This window comes from Mustelus asterias, chromosome 17, assembly GCF_964213995.1.
Source record: "Mustelus asterias chromosome 17, sMusAst1.hap1.1, whole genome shotgun sequence".
In the NCBI taxonomy this organism is placed as follows: Eukaryota; Metazoa; Chordata; class Chondrichthyes; order Carcharhiniformes; family Triakidae; genus Mustelus; species Mustelus asterias.
The window spans coordinates 11,924,097-11,937,375 of NC_135817.1; the positions used below are offsets into that span (position 1 = coordinate 11,924,097).

Sequence of the window (13,279 nt, forward strand, 5' to 3'; positions counted from 1 at the left end):
AAAGTTACACTTTATTTTTCTACCTAACTGGATAAGTTCAGACTTTGCCACAATATTTTTTGGCTGCTTGGTCTTACCCACTCACCCAATCTCTCTGAAGCATCTTTGTGTCCTTCTCACTGCTTACTTTCCCACCTAACGTTGTATTGTCAACAAACCTGGACACATTACACACAGCCCCATAACTAAATCAATAATATAGATTGTAAATAGCTGAGGTCCAAGTACTGATCCTTAAGGTTAGTTACAGCTTGCCAGCCCAAAATGTCCTGTTTATTCTTACACTTTTTTTTTCCTGACCAATCCTCAATTCATTATTACCCTCAATCTCATGAGTCCCAACTTTGTATAACCGTACTTTATTGAATGCTTTTTGAAAATTCAAATACACTACTTACACTTGTCCCCGCTTATCCTTCTTACTAAGTTCCTCTCAAAAACCTCTAACATATTTGTCAAACATGATTTCCTTGTCATAAATCTATTCTGATTCTGATTAATCATATGGTTTTCTAATTATCCTGTTGCCACTTCCCTAATAATATAGATTCGTGCATTTTGCCTCCTATTATTGTGACGTTAAATGGCCTTTGTTCCCCATTTTTTCTCATTTTCCATTAAATAGTGGGATTACATTTGTTACCTTCCAATCCATGAGAACTGTTCTGCCATTTAATGAGATTATGGCTGCGCTCCATATAGCTGTCTTTGGCCCATCTCCCATAATATCTTTGCTTAACAAAAATTTATCTACCTCCGATTTAATGATAGCAACAGATCTAGCATCAACTGTCGTTTGTGGAAGAGAGTCCAAACCTCTACCACCCTTTGTGTGTAGAAGTGTTTCCTAACATTACTCCTGAATGCCCCTAATTTTTAGACTATGCCCCATAATTTGACCTAATAGCTCCCCATGCGGCACGATGTCAGATTTTATTTTTTAATGCACCCTAGGATGTTTTATTATATTAAATGTGTAAATAGAAGTTGTTGCTTGTATTTGTCCCAGAACCGTTAACAATTGAATACTGTGGGTTAGTTTCTTTCTCAGTATTTGTCAGTAATTGGAGCTTACTACACAGTTGCTCTTGTCTTGGCAGGTGGAATACATTGTCAATGGAGACATGCCGAGTGATCTTGTACTTGGACTGGTTTTCACCAATCCAGCTTTAACATTGCTGCAAAAGCGAATCAAAGAACTACAGGTGGAAAAGGACGAGCAGCGAGAGCTGTATAAAGAAGCCCGGCAGAAACATGTCCAGCTTCTGCAGGACAAAGCCGGGATGGAAGCTGAAATCGCAGGTAACTGCCGTGAGGGGAATGTTATTGTTAGAAGTTGCCTGCAAGCAGATACACCACACAGCTCCTGAACAAGAACTGGGGCTGGGATCCTGCCCAGTGTCTCAGTGCCCAGTGGGATGTGGTTGTTACTGGCTGGGCCAGCATTTATTGACCAACCCAAATTGTCCGTGAGCTGACATTTGAGAGTCAACCACAGTGCTGTGGCTCTGGAGTGACATGTAGGTAGACCAGGTAAGGACAGCAGATTTCCTTCCCTAAAGGGCATTAGTGTTTTTTAGGGTTTTTACAACAATCGACAATGGTGTCATGGTCACCAGTAGATTCTTAATTCCAGATTTTTATTAAATACGAATTTCATCATCTTTCATAATAGAATTTGGAACCTGGGTTCCCAGAGCATTGCTAGTCCAGTGACAATATCATTATTCCACTACCTCCCCAATCCAGCTGTGTTTATATCAGCCGTTATGTTTCCTACATTTCAAAAACGAATCACTGATTGTTAAGCATGCTAGCACATCGAGAGAATGTGAAGAGTAGTGTAGAAATGCAAGCCTCTCAGTCTTTCTTTCAAGAAATGACTGTCCCATTATTGTGAATCTTTAAAAATGTAATCAGCATTTTCCCACAGAAAGTGAATGAGGTGAAACCAGCAAATAAATCTTCTGGCTTCTCCATATAACATTAAAATGCTCTGAAATAGAGGAAGCAATGAGTATGTGAGGAATCTGCAGAGGTAGGTGAAGGATCAGCAATAACATGTGAAACACAGGGACAGGAGTAGGCTATTTAGTCCCTCAAACCAGTCTGCCATTTAATGGGGGCATGACGGATCTGTATCTTAAACCCATACACCAGCCATTACCCCATCTCCTCGATATCTTTGGTTAATGACAATCAATCAATTTCATTTCTAAATTAACAACTGATCTAGCATCAATTCTCATTTGTGGAAGAGAATTCCAAACTTCTACCATGTGAACAAGTGATTCCTAATTCCATTCCTGAAAGTTCTATACCTAATGTTTAGACTCTGCTTCTTGGTTAGACTCCTTAACTAATTTCTCCTAATCTACCTAATAGACCCCTTAATATCTTGAAATTTTCAATCAAATTCCCCACTTAGCCATCTAAATTCCAGGGAATACAACCTTAGTTAGTTTAATTCCTCACCTCACCCCCCCCCCCCCCCCACCCCAAGTAACCTAACACTTGGAATCCAATAAATAACCATGGGTATCTAATAAATTATGCTGCAATCTCTCCAACGCCAATATATCCTTTTTAAGATGTGATGCCAATAGTATCGTAAAATAATTTCCCCAGAGTCCTGATCATCTTTTTGGTTGCTTATCCAATTATTTTCTGAACCCTCTCTCAGGCAGTGTACTTCAGACTCTAGCCACTCACTGCTTAAAGCAGTATTTCCACATGGGTGTCTTTAGCAATTACCTTAAATCTACGTACTCTGATTCTAGAACCTTCCAGCAGTGGGAATAATTTCACTCCATCTACTCTGTAAAGTTCCCTCATGGTTTCCTCAACTCTTTTCTCAACCTTCTCTGCTGTAAGAAGAACAACCGAAGTAAGAAGAACTGTAACTGAAGTACTCAGCACCATTCATAACTTCTTTGTTAATGAAGAAGTCTGTGTGCCATCGTGCAGCAAGCTCTGGACAACATTCAGGTTTGGGCTGATCAGTGGCAAGTAATAACGCTCAAAAAGTTCAACACCATCCAGGTCAATATCACCCACTTGATCGGCGCCCCTTTCATTGGTTGTTTTCTTGCTGCTTTCCTCCTCAGTTCTGATTTGAGCAATGATCACATGACAGAAGGGGCTCCAGACACACTGTTTTTTAATGACAGATTTCTTGTTGACAGAAGTTAGCAGAATAATCAATCATAGTACACATTTGAAAACTGCAGCCAGAATTGTATTATTACAGAATTGGAGGAAGTCTGTTATCAAGAGATGATCCGGAAGTTTGGCCGTGTAGTCGATCTGGAAGCATTGCAGACTCTGTCAGTGAACATGACTCTGCAGGAGCTGAAAGAGAAGATTGATGTCAATGATACACAATTCCAAAGAAGAGTCAGACGCAAGGATGTAAGTAACTACACAGGATATCAATTGGTTATCAAGTACTGTGCTAACAAAGGGAAACTGGTGAGGTGGTGAGTTGTTTGTTTAACCATGGAATGCATTTTATAGCTCGGTACACTTAGCGCAGCAGGATCCAAATTGGAAATTGGGCCAGAGATCACGACACTTCACCTTGTGTTTGCTGACCTGACTTGGCTCCGTCAGGCAAGGTCTCAACTTTCAAATGTTTGTCCTTATGTTAAATCCCTCCCTCTCTGCCTTTCCCTATCTTTGTAACCTGCTCCATATATCTCCTTATAGAGTCATAGAGTTTTACAGCACCAAATGAGACCCTTCAGCCCAGGGGCTCCGAGCCAGATTTAGTCCATGAAGCGCCTTGGGACATTTTTAGAATCTTCTGAATACAAGTTATTGTTATTGATTAGAACAGTTCCCCATTCATGAGTAGAAAATTGTATGGACCATGAATACAGCCCAGAATTACTGGTGCATGCTGCTGTTGTGCAAAGCTCCATGTTGGAATGCCTTGTTGATACAAGTTAGCTTCAGATATTAACTTGTCTTAGCTTTAAGAAGTGCAAAAGAAAAAAAGGTGTTGCCCATAATTTGAAAAGCAAGCAAAGAACCGGATTGCACTGGTCATATTTCTATACATCTGTGTACAGATCAAGAGATAATGTTTCAACTTTGTTAGCAAACGTTCTTTCCCAAAAAGCTGATCTCTTTCTGAACGAGAGCAATCAACCTTTCCTTCTCTTCACTGTATTCTGTAGAAAGGTATCAGGGGCAGTTTGTACATCGAATGTACTTTAGGTAGGTACTGGCATTCTAGAGCTGGTTGGAGGAGTTAATTTGAAATTAAACGGGAGAGTTAACAGTGTGAAACACTCGAGCTATAGGCAGCTTGACAAGTCAGAAGGTAAAATGTCCAGCAGTGTGTCCCATACATGAAGACCTGTAGCACCATGTGGAGTGGTGCTTTGTATCATGAATGACAGCAGCCAGAAAGATCGGATTGCGACTGTAAACTGATTCTGAACAATACGGTGGGAATACATCAGTGGGAAGATGCTGTTTGGATAAGGGAGCAGCAGGAAGGAGATCCTTTTCCCAAGGGAGGGGCAATGGGTTCCATTTCAAACATCGAGGAGCAGAAGATAATGCCATTGGCCCCAACCTATCCCACAGGACATACTCTGATCAAAGTAAGACACCCCGTCACATCTCATTCTCTACACAGCCCGCATGGTCCTACTTCACCAGTGGAGCCAATCCTTCTTCCCCATGGTCCCCTCGCAGTCGGCAGGGTACATCTCTGCTCCCCCTCAAACCTTCAGTACCTCCTACTGAGCTCGCAATCCACAGCCTAGGTGAGAACAGCAGAATAAAGGAAAAGTAGATCTTGTTTAGAAATACAACATACAGAGGGTACAGAAACCGATCCAGGGTAATGAAAGGTAAGGTGAACTGGGAAATAGCCAGTGTGGACAGCAAGATTCATGTTGAGAATTGCAACGAACTTGGGTTGGTGTATGGAGGCCGACCCCTTTAACAACAAGTCCGTGTGAATCTGCGAGTGCACACAGACCAGGAAGGTTTCATTTATTTCTTTAGCAATTGAAAGCATAGACTGAACTCTGCTGGGGAAACAGCATAATCTTTTATACTTCAAAACATTGCATTTAATAAATCCACAAGGTGAAAGCTTTCTAAATACTCATGAAGCCTGTATCATCAGAGAACAGTAATATATTGTTGTTTTGTAAATTTTGCCCCAATATAGGAAAAAATCACAGAGTTGCAAACTGAGCTTACAGATTTAACCAGACAAAACACATGCCGACTGGATCAGATGAATACGATGACAATGGAAAAGAGGAAAATTGAGACCCACTTAAACAACCAGCAGAAGAAAATGGTAATGTTTTCAAATCATCTCCAGCACTCAGATACATATTTTCATCCGAGAGGATAACGAGCTGTAAAAGTAGGCTTCTACTTCCAATTTGTCTCCCATTATCCATTCACACTCCCCACACCATGTGATTTATAGGCTCCAGATTCTGCTACTTGCTTTGCTGAATTCCAAACTCCATGGGCCAATATTTGTTCTTTAAAGTTTACAACTCATGAAAGCTAAACCAATCCCAGTATTAAACAGATAAGAGTATTCAGGTTGCTGGAATATTCTTATTCACCTCGAAGCATGTAATAATGCAAGACTATGAAGGGATAATGTGTGATTGTGTTCAGCACGCATATCTTATTTCTAATGTGATTTTGCATCCTACTTTCAGCTTAACATTTCATGTGGACAGTATTAGTCTCCTTATTTAAGGAAGGATGTAAATGCATAAGGAGCAGTTCAGAGAAGGTTTACCAGACTAATACCTGGAATGGGCGGGTTGTCTTAAGAAAGGCTGGCGAGATCATGTTTATATTCACTAGAATTTAGAAAAGTAAGAAGCAACTTGATCTAAACATTTAAGATCCTGAGGGGTATTGACAGAGTGGATGTGGAGAGGATGTTTTCTCTTGTCAGAGAATCTGGAATGAGGGGTCACTGTTTAAAAATATGGGGTCGCTCATTGTAAGACAGAGATGAAGAGAATATTTTTCTCAGAGGGCAGTGAGTCATAGAATCATAGAATCCTACAGTGCAGAAGGAGGCCATTCGGCCCTTCGAGTCTGCACCAACTACAACCCCACCCAGGCTCTATCTCCATAACTCCAAGCATTTACCCTAGCCAGTCCCCCTGACACTAAGGGTCAATTTAGCATGGCCAATCCACCTAACCCACACATCTTTGGACTGTGGGAGGAAACTGGAGCACCGGAAGAAACTCACGCAGACACAGGGAGAATGTGCAAATTGCACACAAACAGTGACCCAAGCAAGGAATCGAACCCAGGTCCCTGGCACTGAGAGGCAGCAGTGTGCCATAGTGCCGCCGTCTCTGGAATTCTCTTCCACAAAAAGCAGTGGAAACAGAGCCTTTACATATTTTAAAGGCAGAGCTAGATAGATTCTTGATTAACAAGGGAGTGAAAGGTTATAGGGGGTAGACAGAATGTAGAGTTGAGGCCACAATCAGATCAGCCATGATCTTATTGAATGGTGGCGCAGGCTCGAGGGACCGAGTGGCCTACTCCTGCTCCTAATTCGTATGTTTGTATATTTGTATTGATTGGCTGAAAGGAAAATAACAAATCAAAATAGAGGATACACGACATGGGTGGCACGGTGGCATAGTGGTTAGCACTGCTGCCTCACAGCTCCAGCAATCCAAGTTCGATTCCGGTCTTAGGTAACTGGCTGTGTGGAATTTGCACGTTCTCCCTGTGTCTGCGTGGGTTTCCTCCAGTGCTCCAGTTTCCTCCCACAGTCCAAAGATGTGCAGCTTAGGTGGATTGGCCATGCTAAATTATCCCCAAGTGTTCCAACATGTGTGGATTAGGGGGATTAGCAGGGTGAATACATGGGATTAAGAGGATAGGGCCTAGGTGGGTCGCTGTGTCAGAGAGTCAATGCAGACTCGATGGGCCAAATGGCCTCCTTCTGCACTGTAGGGATTCTATGAAAAGAGAGATAGATGACTTAGAAACTGCAGTGGGAAGCTGAGGATGAAAATAACCAATCCCAAATGTTTAGACAGGAGAACATTACTAATAAAGAGAAAGATCAGTCAAATTAGAATCATAGAATCATAGAAACCCTACAGTGCAGAAGGAGGCCATTCGGCCCATCGAGTCCGCACCGACCACAATCCCACCCAGGCCCTACCCATCCCTACGCATCCCAGGACTCTAAGGGGCAATTTTTAAAACCTGGCCAATCAACCTAACCCGCACATCTTTGGACTGTGGGAGGAAACCGGAGCACCCGGAGGAAACCCACGCAGACACGAGGAGAATGTGCAAACTCCACACAGACAGTGACCCGAGCCGGGAATCGAACCCGGGACCCTGGAGCTGTGAAGCAGCAGTGCTAACCACTGTGCTACCATGCCGCCCACAATACTCAAAATACTTTCTGAAAGATCTTTTCTCAGTAATTGAAACTTCTAATATCAAAGTAAATTTTAAACCATTTTTTCTTAATTCAAAATGTACATGTTTTTGCAACAGAATGACAGCAAATGCACCTGTCCAGTTATCTTTTATGACTTTTCAACACTGGCATGCTGCCCCTAGGCTGGGTGTAGACATGCCAGAAGCAAATTTCAGGGTCTGCGAACAGGATTTACACTTTGCAATAACTTTGGCTCACCAGCTGGGTGTGAAACAACTAACGTTTATTTACAGCATGCAGCCTCGGGGCTGAGAGTCAGCATCCAGAATCAATCGGAGGCAAAAGCCCACACTCGCTACAGGCACCCTGGTCCCCGATTGGTTTTATTGGGTCATGTCACCCTATCAGCCGATTGTTCCTTAAAGAGGCCAGATACCCCATCTCTCCCCCTCTCAGTCTTTTCATACAGTGATAACAGTTAAATAACACAGTCCCCAATACAGGGACCACCAGTCTCACTGCCCAATGTATGATGCAACTTTCACTCTGAAGAAGGGTCATCCTGACTCAAAACATTGGCTCTATTCTCTCTCCAGACCTGCTGAGATTTTCCAGAATTTTCTGTTTTACGATTCCAGCATTCAAACTATCCATCATAAATTTAGACTCTCTGGTGGTTTCCACTTTCCGGTAGTGCGGTGTAATTCCACCGACTTGGCTGCTTCTGCTGGGGTACTTTCTGCAGACATTGCTGCACCTGCTACCTCCTCAGGTACAGGCAACTCAGCCTCATCTGTTTCTGTGGTGACGACAAGCTCTCCTGTCAAAGGTTGACGGTACTTCACTAGTCGGACAACCAACAACATTTCCTGCTGACAATATGGTTTCAGGCTGTAGTACTGGCTGCTGGGATAACTCACTCACATAAGTGGCCCACATGTTTCCTGGCAATTCTATCTGTACATTCACTCCGTAAGACAGTGGTCCCGTCTTGGCTACAACAACTCCTGTGACCCAGTTTAGTCTGCTTCTGAAATTTCTGACATACCCTGGTTCATCTATTGCATGATGTGGAGATGCCGGCGTTGGACTGGGGTAAACAGATATCCACCCCATCTGACGAAGGAGCAGCGCTCCGAAAGCTAATGGCATTTGCTACCAAATAAACCTGTTGGACTTTAACCTAGTGTTGTTAAAACTCTTACTGTCATCTACTGCAAACAACCTTGTTGCTTTGCCTGAATCATGGTTTTCTTCTGACTGGCCTCTACTTTCCCCGGCAAATTTGGAAACACCAGGCTTGGTCTGGTACTAAGATGTCGGCCCATCAATAATCCTGCTGGCGGCACTCCTGTTGTAGAATACGTAATTGTCCGGTATCCTGGAAGAAATTGAGACATTCTGTTTTCCAGAATGGCTTTTTAAAACCTGCCTTGAAGGTTTGGACTGCTCGGTTGGCCAGCCTGTTGGATGCTGGGTGATATGGCACATTCTGATATGCTTTATTCCATTTGTGGAAGTAGAATTCTGAAATTCAGCACTTGTCAAGGCTGTTCCATTATCTGACAAGGTAACTTCAGCTATCCCATGGGATGCAAAGCACTGACGCAATTCCTCAACTGTGGCATGCAAATTTGTAGCCTTCATTTCAAACGCTTCCATCCACTTCAAATGGGCATCGATCAGGAGCAAAAACATTGTGCCCAAAAATGCCCCACATAATCAATGAGGACATGCATCCATGGCTGATCAGGCCATTCCCAAGGTACAAACGGGCTGTAGCAGGTAACTGGCACTGATTGCAGTGCTCCACTAATCTCCCAATGTTGGCATCTATGCCAGGCCTCTAAGCACAAGTCCTGGCAAGCATCTTCATTTTTGACACACCCAGATGGGTCTACGTAATTCAGCCATCAGCTCCCTTCCTGGTACAGGGCCGACCAGTCTCGCTGCCCAATGTATGATGCAGTTTTCACAACTTAATTAATCTTTCTGAATACACTATGGCTTCATCTCTTTGATCTATCCTGTTGATATTCTGTGCAACACTTTGGACAATGGTGGGTCTCTGTTGGTCCAATACTTGATTTGCTGCACCAAAACTGGCAATGTATCCAAGAAGTTTAGCAGCATCACAGTTTCCTGCAGTACTGGGGAGGGGGGTAGGGACAGATGGTGCTACACTCTTGGGCAATGGTAAGTGACTCAGTGGATATGTATTTGCTATATACATTCCAGGCTGCTGTTGGAATGTATACTTGTTTGCTAATAAGATTAATGCCCAGCACTGAATTCTTGGTGATCCGATTGGTGGAAAAGCCTTGTCTTCCTTAAAAAGACCCAAAAGTGGTTTGTGGTCTGTTGCCGCGGTAAAATGCCTTCCATACATATACTGTGGAACTTCTTTATTCCATTCCCAGGTGCAAACCCTTCTTTTTCAATCTGAGAATAGCCTTTCTCCGTCTCTGGGAGGGATCTGGAGACATATCCTATTGGTCTTTCAGTTCCATCATCTATTTTATGAGACAAAACTGCACTGACGCCATAGGGAGCAAGTTAATACCAATTTCCTGGACCAATAAACACAACAAATGTAATCAGGGTTTTACCTTGTGAAAAGCTCCCCTCCGAGGCATCTTCCAGAACCAACGCTGGTGCTTCTTCAGGAGCACATGTATGGGGGCCAACAATCCCAACAAATTCGGCAGAAAACACCATTCCTAAAAAGAACTTAAGCTCAGATGTGTTTTTGGAGTCTGGTGCCTCCTTTGTTGCTTTAACTTATTTTCCACAGGGTATAACCCTTGAGCATCTGCCCAGTAACCCAAGTAAGCCACTTCATTAGTCTGAAAAGTACATTTCTTTTCCTTGAGGCGAACCCCAGCCTCCTGAAATCTTCTTCACGTCTCTTCCAAGTTAGCTAGGTGTTCAGCTTCTGTCGACCCTGTTATCAATCCATCATCCAGGCATACTATTACACATGGCAATCCATGCAGCAAACTTTCCATCGTTCTCTGGGATATAGCACAAGCTGACAACATGCTGAAATGCAGGCACGTACACTGAAACAAACCCTTCTGTGTGTTAATTGTAAAATAACCTCAGGAAGCATCATCCAGCTCAAGCTGCTGATAAGAATGGCTTATGTCTAACTTTGTATGAGATTGGCCTCCGGCCAGCTTTGCGGACAAATCTATCATTGGACTAGGGTATTTGTTTAGCTTGGTAGCCTGACTCACTGACAATTTGTAATCCCCACAGATGCGGACGGTCTGCCTGGCTTTATCACAGGGACTATGGGGGCTGCCCATTCTGCAAACTGGACTGGTTGGATGATTCCCAGTTCTTCTAACCTTGTCTGTCTCTACCGTTTCCAACAAGGGAGAGGACACAGGTCTTGCTGTGAAAAACCATGGGCCTGTCTCTGGGTCTACGCGGATCTTCACCTGCAGGCCCTTAATTTTCAAAGAAGAATCATAGAAACGGGGAGAACGTGCAAACTCCACACAGACAGTGACCCAAACCAGGAATTGAACCCAGGCCCCTGGAGCTCTGAGGCAGCAGTGCTAACCACTGTGCCACCGTGCCGCCCCAAAGCACCAGAGCACATTGCAAAATACATCTTCGTACTTCTTTTTTAATTCTAGCATGTCTCCTTTGATTTGAAAAATTTTTGTCCAATTTAATTTAATTTCATTGAGCCAATTGTGGCCCAGTAGACTTGGTCCTCGGCCTGATACAACGATTAGTGAGCAGGTCACTCCTGATATCTCACTGGAACAGTGGTAAAACCATGATCTTGATTGCCTCTCTCATAGAGGTCATCAATTTTACTGATGTATTCCTTAACCCCAAAGGGTGAACCTCTTCTTGCAAGTACCTGTATGTGTGTTCCCTATTATGGTAGTGAATGCTCCCATGTCTACTGTCATATCTATAGGTTTACCCATTAACCAAAAGCACCAGTGTGATGGGGGCTACCTTGCTCGCTTTCACATTGTTCAGTGAATGAACACTGAAGTCATTACTAGGGAAATACTAGGGCATAGATAAGGTAGATAGTCAAAATCTTTTCCCACAGGTAGGGAAGTCTAAAACTAGAGGGCATAGGTTTAAGGTGAGGGAGAGAGATACAAAAGGGTCCAGAGGGGCAATTATTTCACACACAGGGTGGTAAATGTCTGGAACAAGCTGCCAGAGGTAGCAGTAGAGGCGGGTACAATTTTGTCTTTTAAAAAGCATTTAGACAGTCACATAGGTAAAATGGGTATAGAGGGATATGGGCCAAATGCGGGCAATTGGGACTAGCTTAGGGCTTTAAAAAAAAAGGGCAGCATGGACAAGTTGGGCCGAAGGGCCTGTTTCCATGCTGGAAACCTCTATGACTCTATGAAATCTTCTACACTGTGTATCTGTGATGTGCTGCTGCCTTTAGCACTGAGCAGACTTGGCTTGATCTTACACCAGTGCCTCAAGTGCCCCTTCCTGTGGCATGAATAGCATTTCTTAAATCTGCAAGATTTTGGAAAGTGATTACCCTCACAGGGATAACACTGCTTCGATCTTTCGTATTGCATTCACTCTGCTAAATCTTTTGACTCTGCTTGCTGCTACATTTGCTTCCCACTTAAAACTAGCATCTTCAATTTTGGCATCACTGCTGACTGCAGCTTCCCGTCCTAACTGGTGAAGCACGCCATTTTGCGCACTCTGAAACTCCTGTGAGCCCTTCTCAGTGCTCTCCATTGCTAGTGCCACCTCCAGCACCTTTTTAAAATTGACATTTGCCTCTGCTAACACCTTTCTTTGCATGGCCTCATTATTAACTCCACAAACTAAGCAATTTCTCAGCATTTCATTCAGGGTGGCCCTGAAGTCGCAGTGTTGTGCAGTTTGCTTTAGCTTTGTAACGTAGGTTGCAATGGTCTCTTCTGGGGCACTCCCCATTGAATTAAACTTAAAATGCTGCAGGATGACTGAGGGCTTTGGATCCCAGTGTGCATTCACCAAATCCACTATCTCCATGAATGAACTCGGGCATGTTTGGGGACATAAGACTGCAGATTAAACTGTAGGCCTGGGTCCCACACATGCTTTAAAGGATTGCCTTCTTGTTCCCTTCCTCGTCTATTCCATTGGCCATAAAATAATAACCTAGACATTCCACAAACTTGTCCAATCCTCAGTGGAGGCATTAAAGGAATCTAATGAACCAAACTGAGGCATTTTTCCTGCAGCACACTTCTCAATGGGTTCTGTGCTCATGATCTTGGGACCACACGTCCTTTGTTTTATCCTCATCGCCAATGTAATAACTTTGTCTCATCAGCTAGGTATGAAACAACTAACGTTTATTTACAACATACTATCTTACAGAGTCTTGTGACTTTGTGGCTGTCAGTCAGCATCCGGAATCGATCTGAGGCAAAAGCCCCTGCTCGCCAGGGTGGACCCCCATTCTGGTCCCCTGATTGCTTTTCCAGGGTCGTGTGACTTTATCGGCCAAACGTCCCTTAGAGGGTTACACGTGTTTGGGTTTTCTGATAGGGTGGTGGCAGGAAGTTTGTTGCTTCATTTGTTTGGGAAACGTGGGTGCAGGACTTTGCTCTCATTGTATTCCCATTTACGGCTGCACTTGATCTGAAAGCTGGAGTAAAACACCATTCCCACAGGACCATGTTGGGAAAGAAGGAAGGGCTTTTGTCAAGTAGATGCTTCTACCATTGCACAATGATTTGTTTCTGTGGATTGTATGTTTACAAGATCCCTTTGATTGGGTTTCGACTCTCATACTGAACCCCACCTCTCCAGATCATTTGCAGCTGTGTAAATGATGGAGCTGTACAGCACAGAGGGGGC

General features: G+C 43.5%; 2 protein-coding genes across 3 annotated transcripts in view; one reads left to right on the forward strand and one right to left on the reverse strand.

Annotated features, from left to right (window-relative positions):
* cfap44 (cilia and flagella associated protein 44) overlaps window positions 1-13,279 on the forward strand; it is a 218,205-nt gene that overhangs the window by 202,949 nt on the left and 1,977 nt on the right. For both annotated transcript variants that reach the window (XM_078232289.1, XM_078232290.1), the window contains exons 31-33: window positions 1,101-1,302; window positions 3,251-3,411; window positions 5,192-5,326. In XM_078232289.1, coding sequence (XP_078088415.1) covers window positions 1,101-1,302; window positions 3,251-3,411; window positions 5,192-5,326 — 498 coding nt within the window. The remainder of the gene's footprint in view (window positions 1-1,100; window positions 1,303-3,250; window positions 3,412-5,191; window positions 5,327-13,279) is intronic.
* LOC144506329 (growth hormone-regulated TBC protein 1-like) overlaps window positions 3,225-13,279 on the reverse strand; it is an 86,603-nt gene continuing 76,548 nt past the window's right edge. Inside the window, exon 8 of the mRNA XM_078232293.1 lies at window positions 3,225-3,351. Within this exon, the coding sequence (XP_078088419.1) occupies window positions 3,328-3,351 (24 nt within the window). The 3' untranslated portion in view covers window positions 3,225-3,327. The remainder of the gene's footprint in view (window positions 3,352-13,279) is intronic.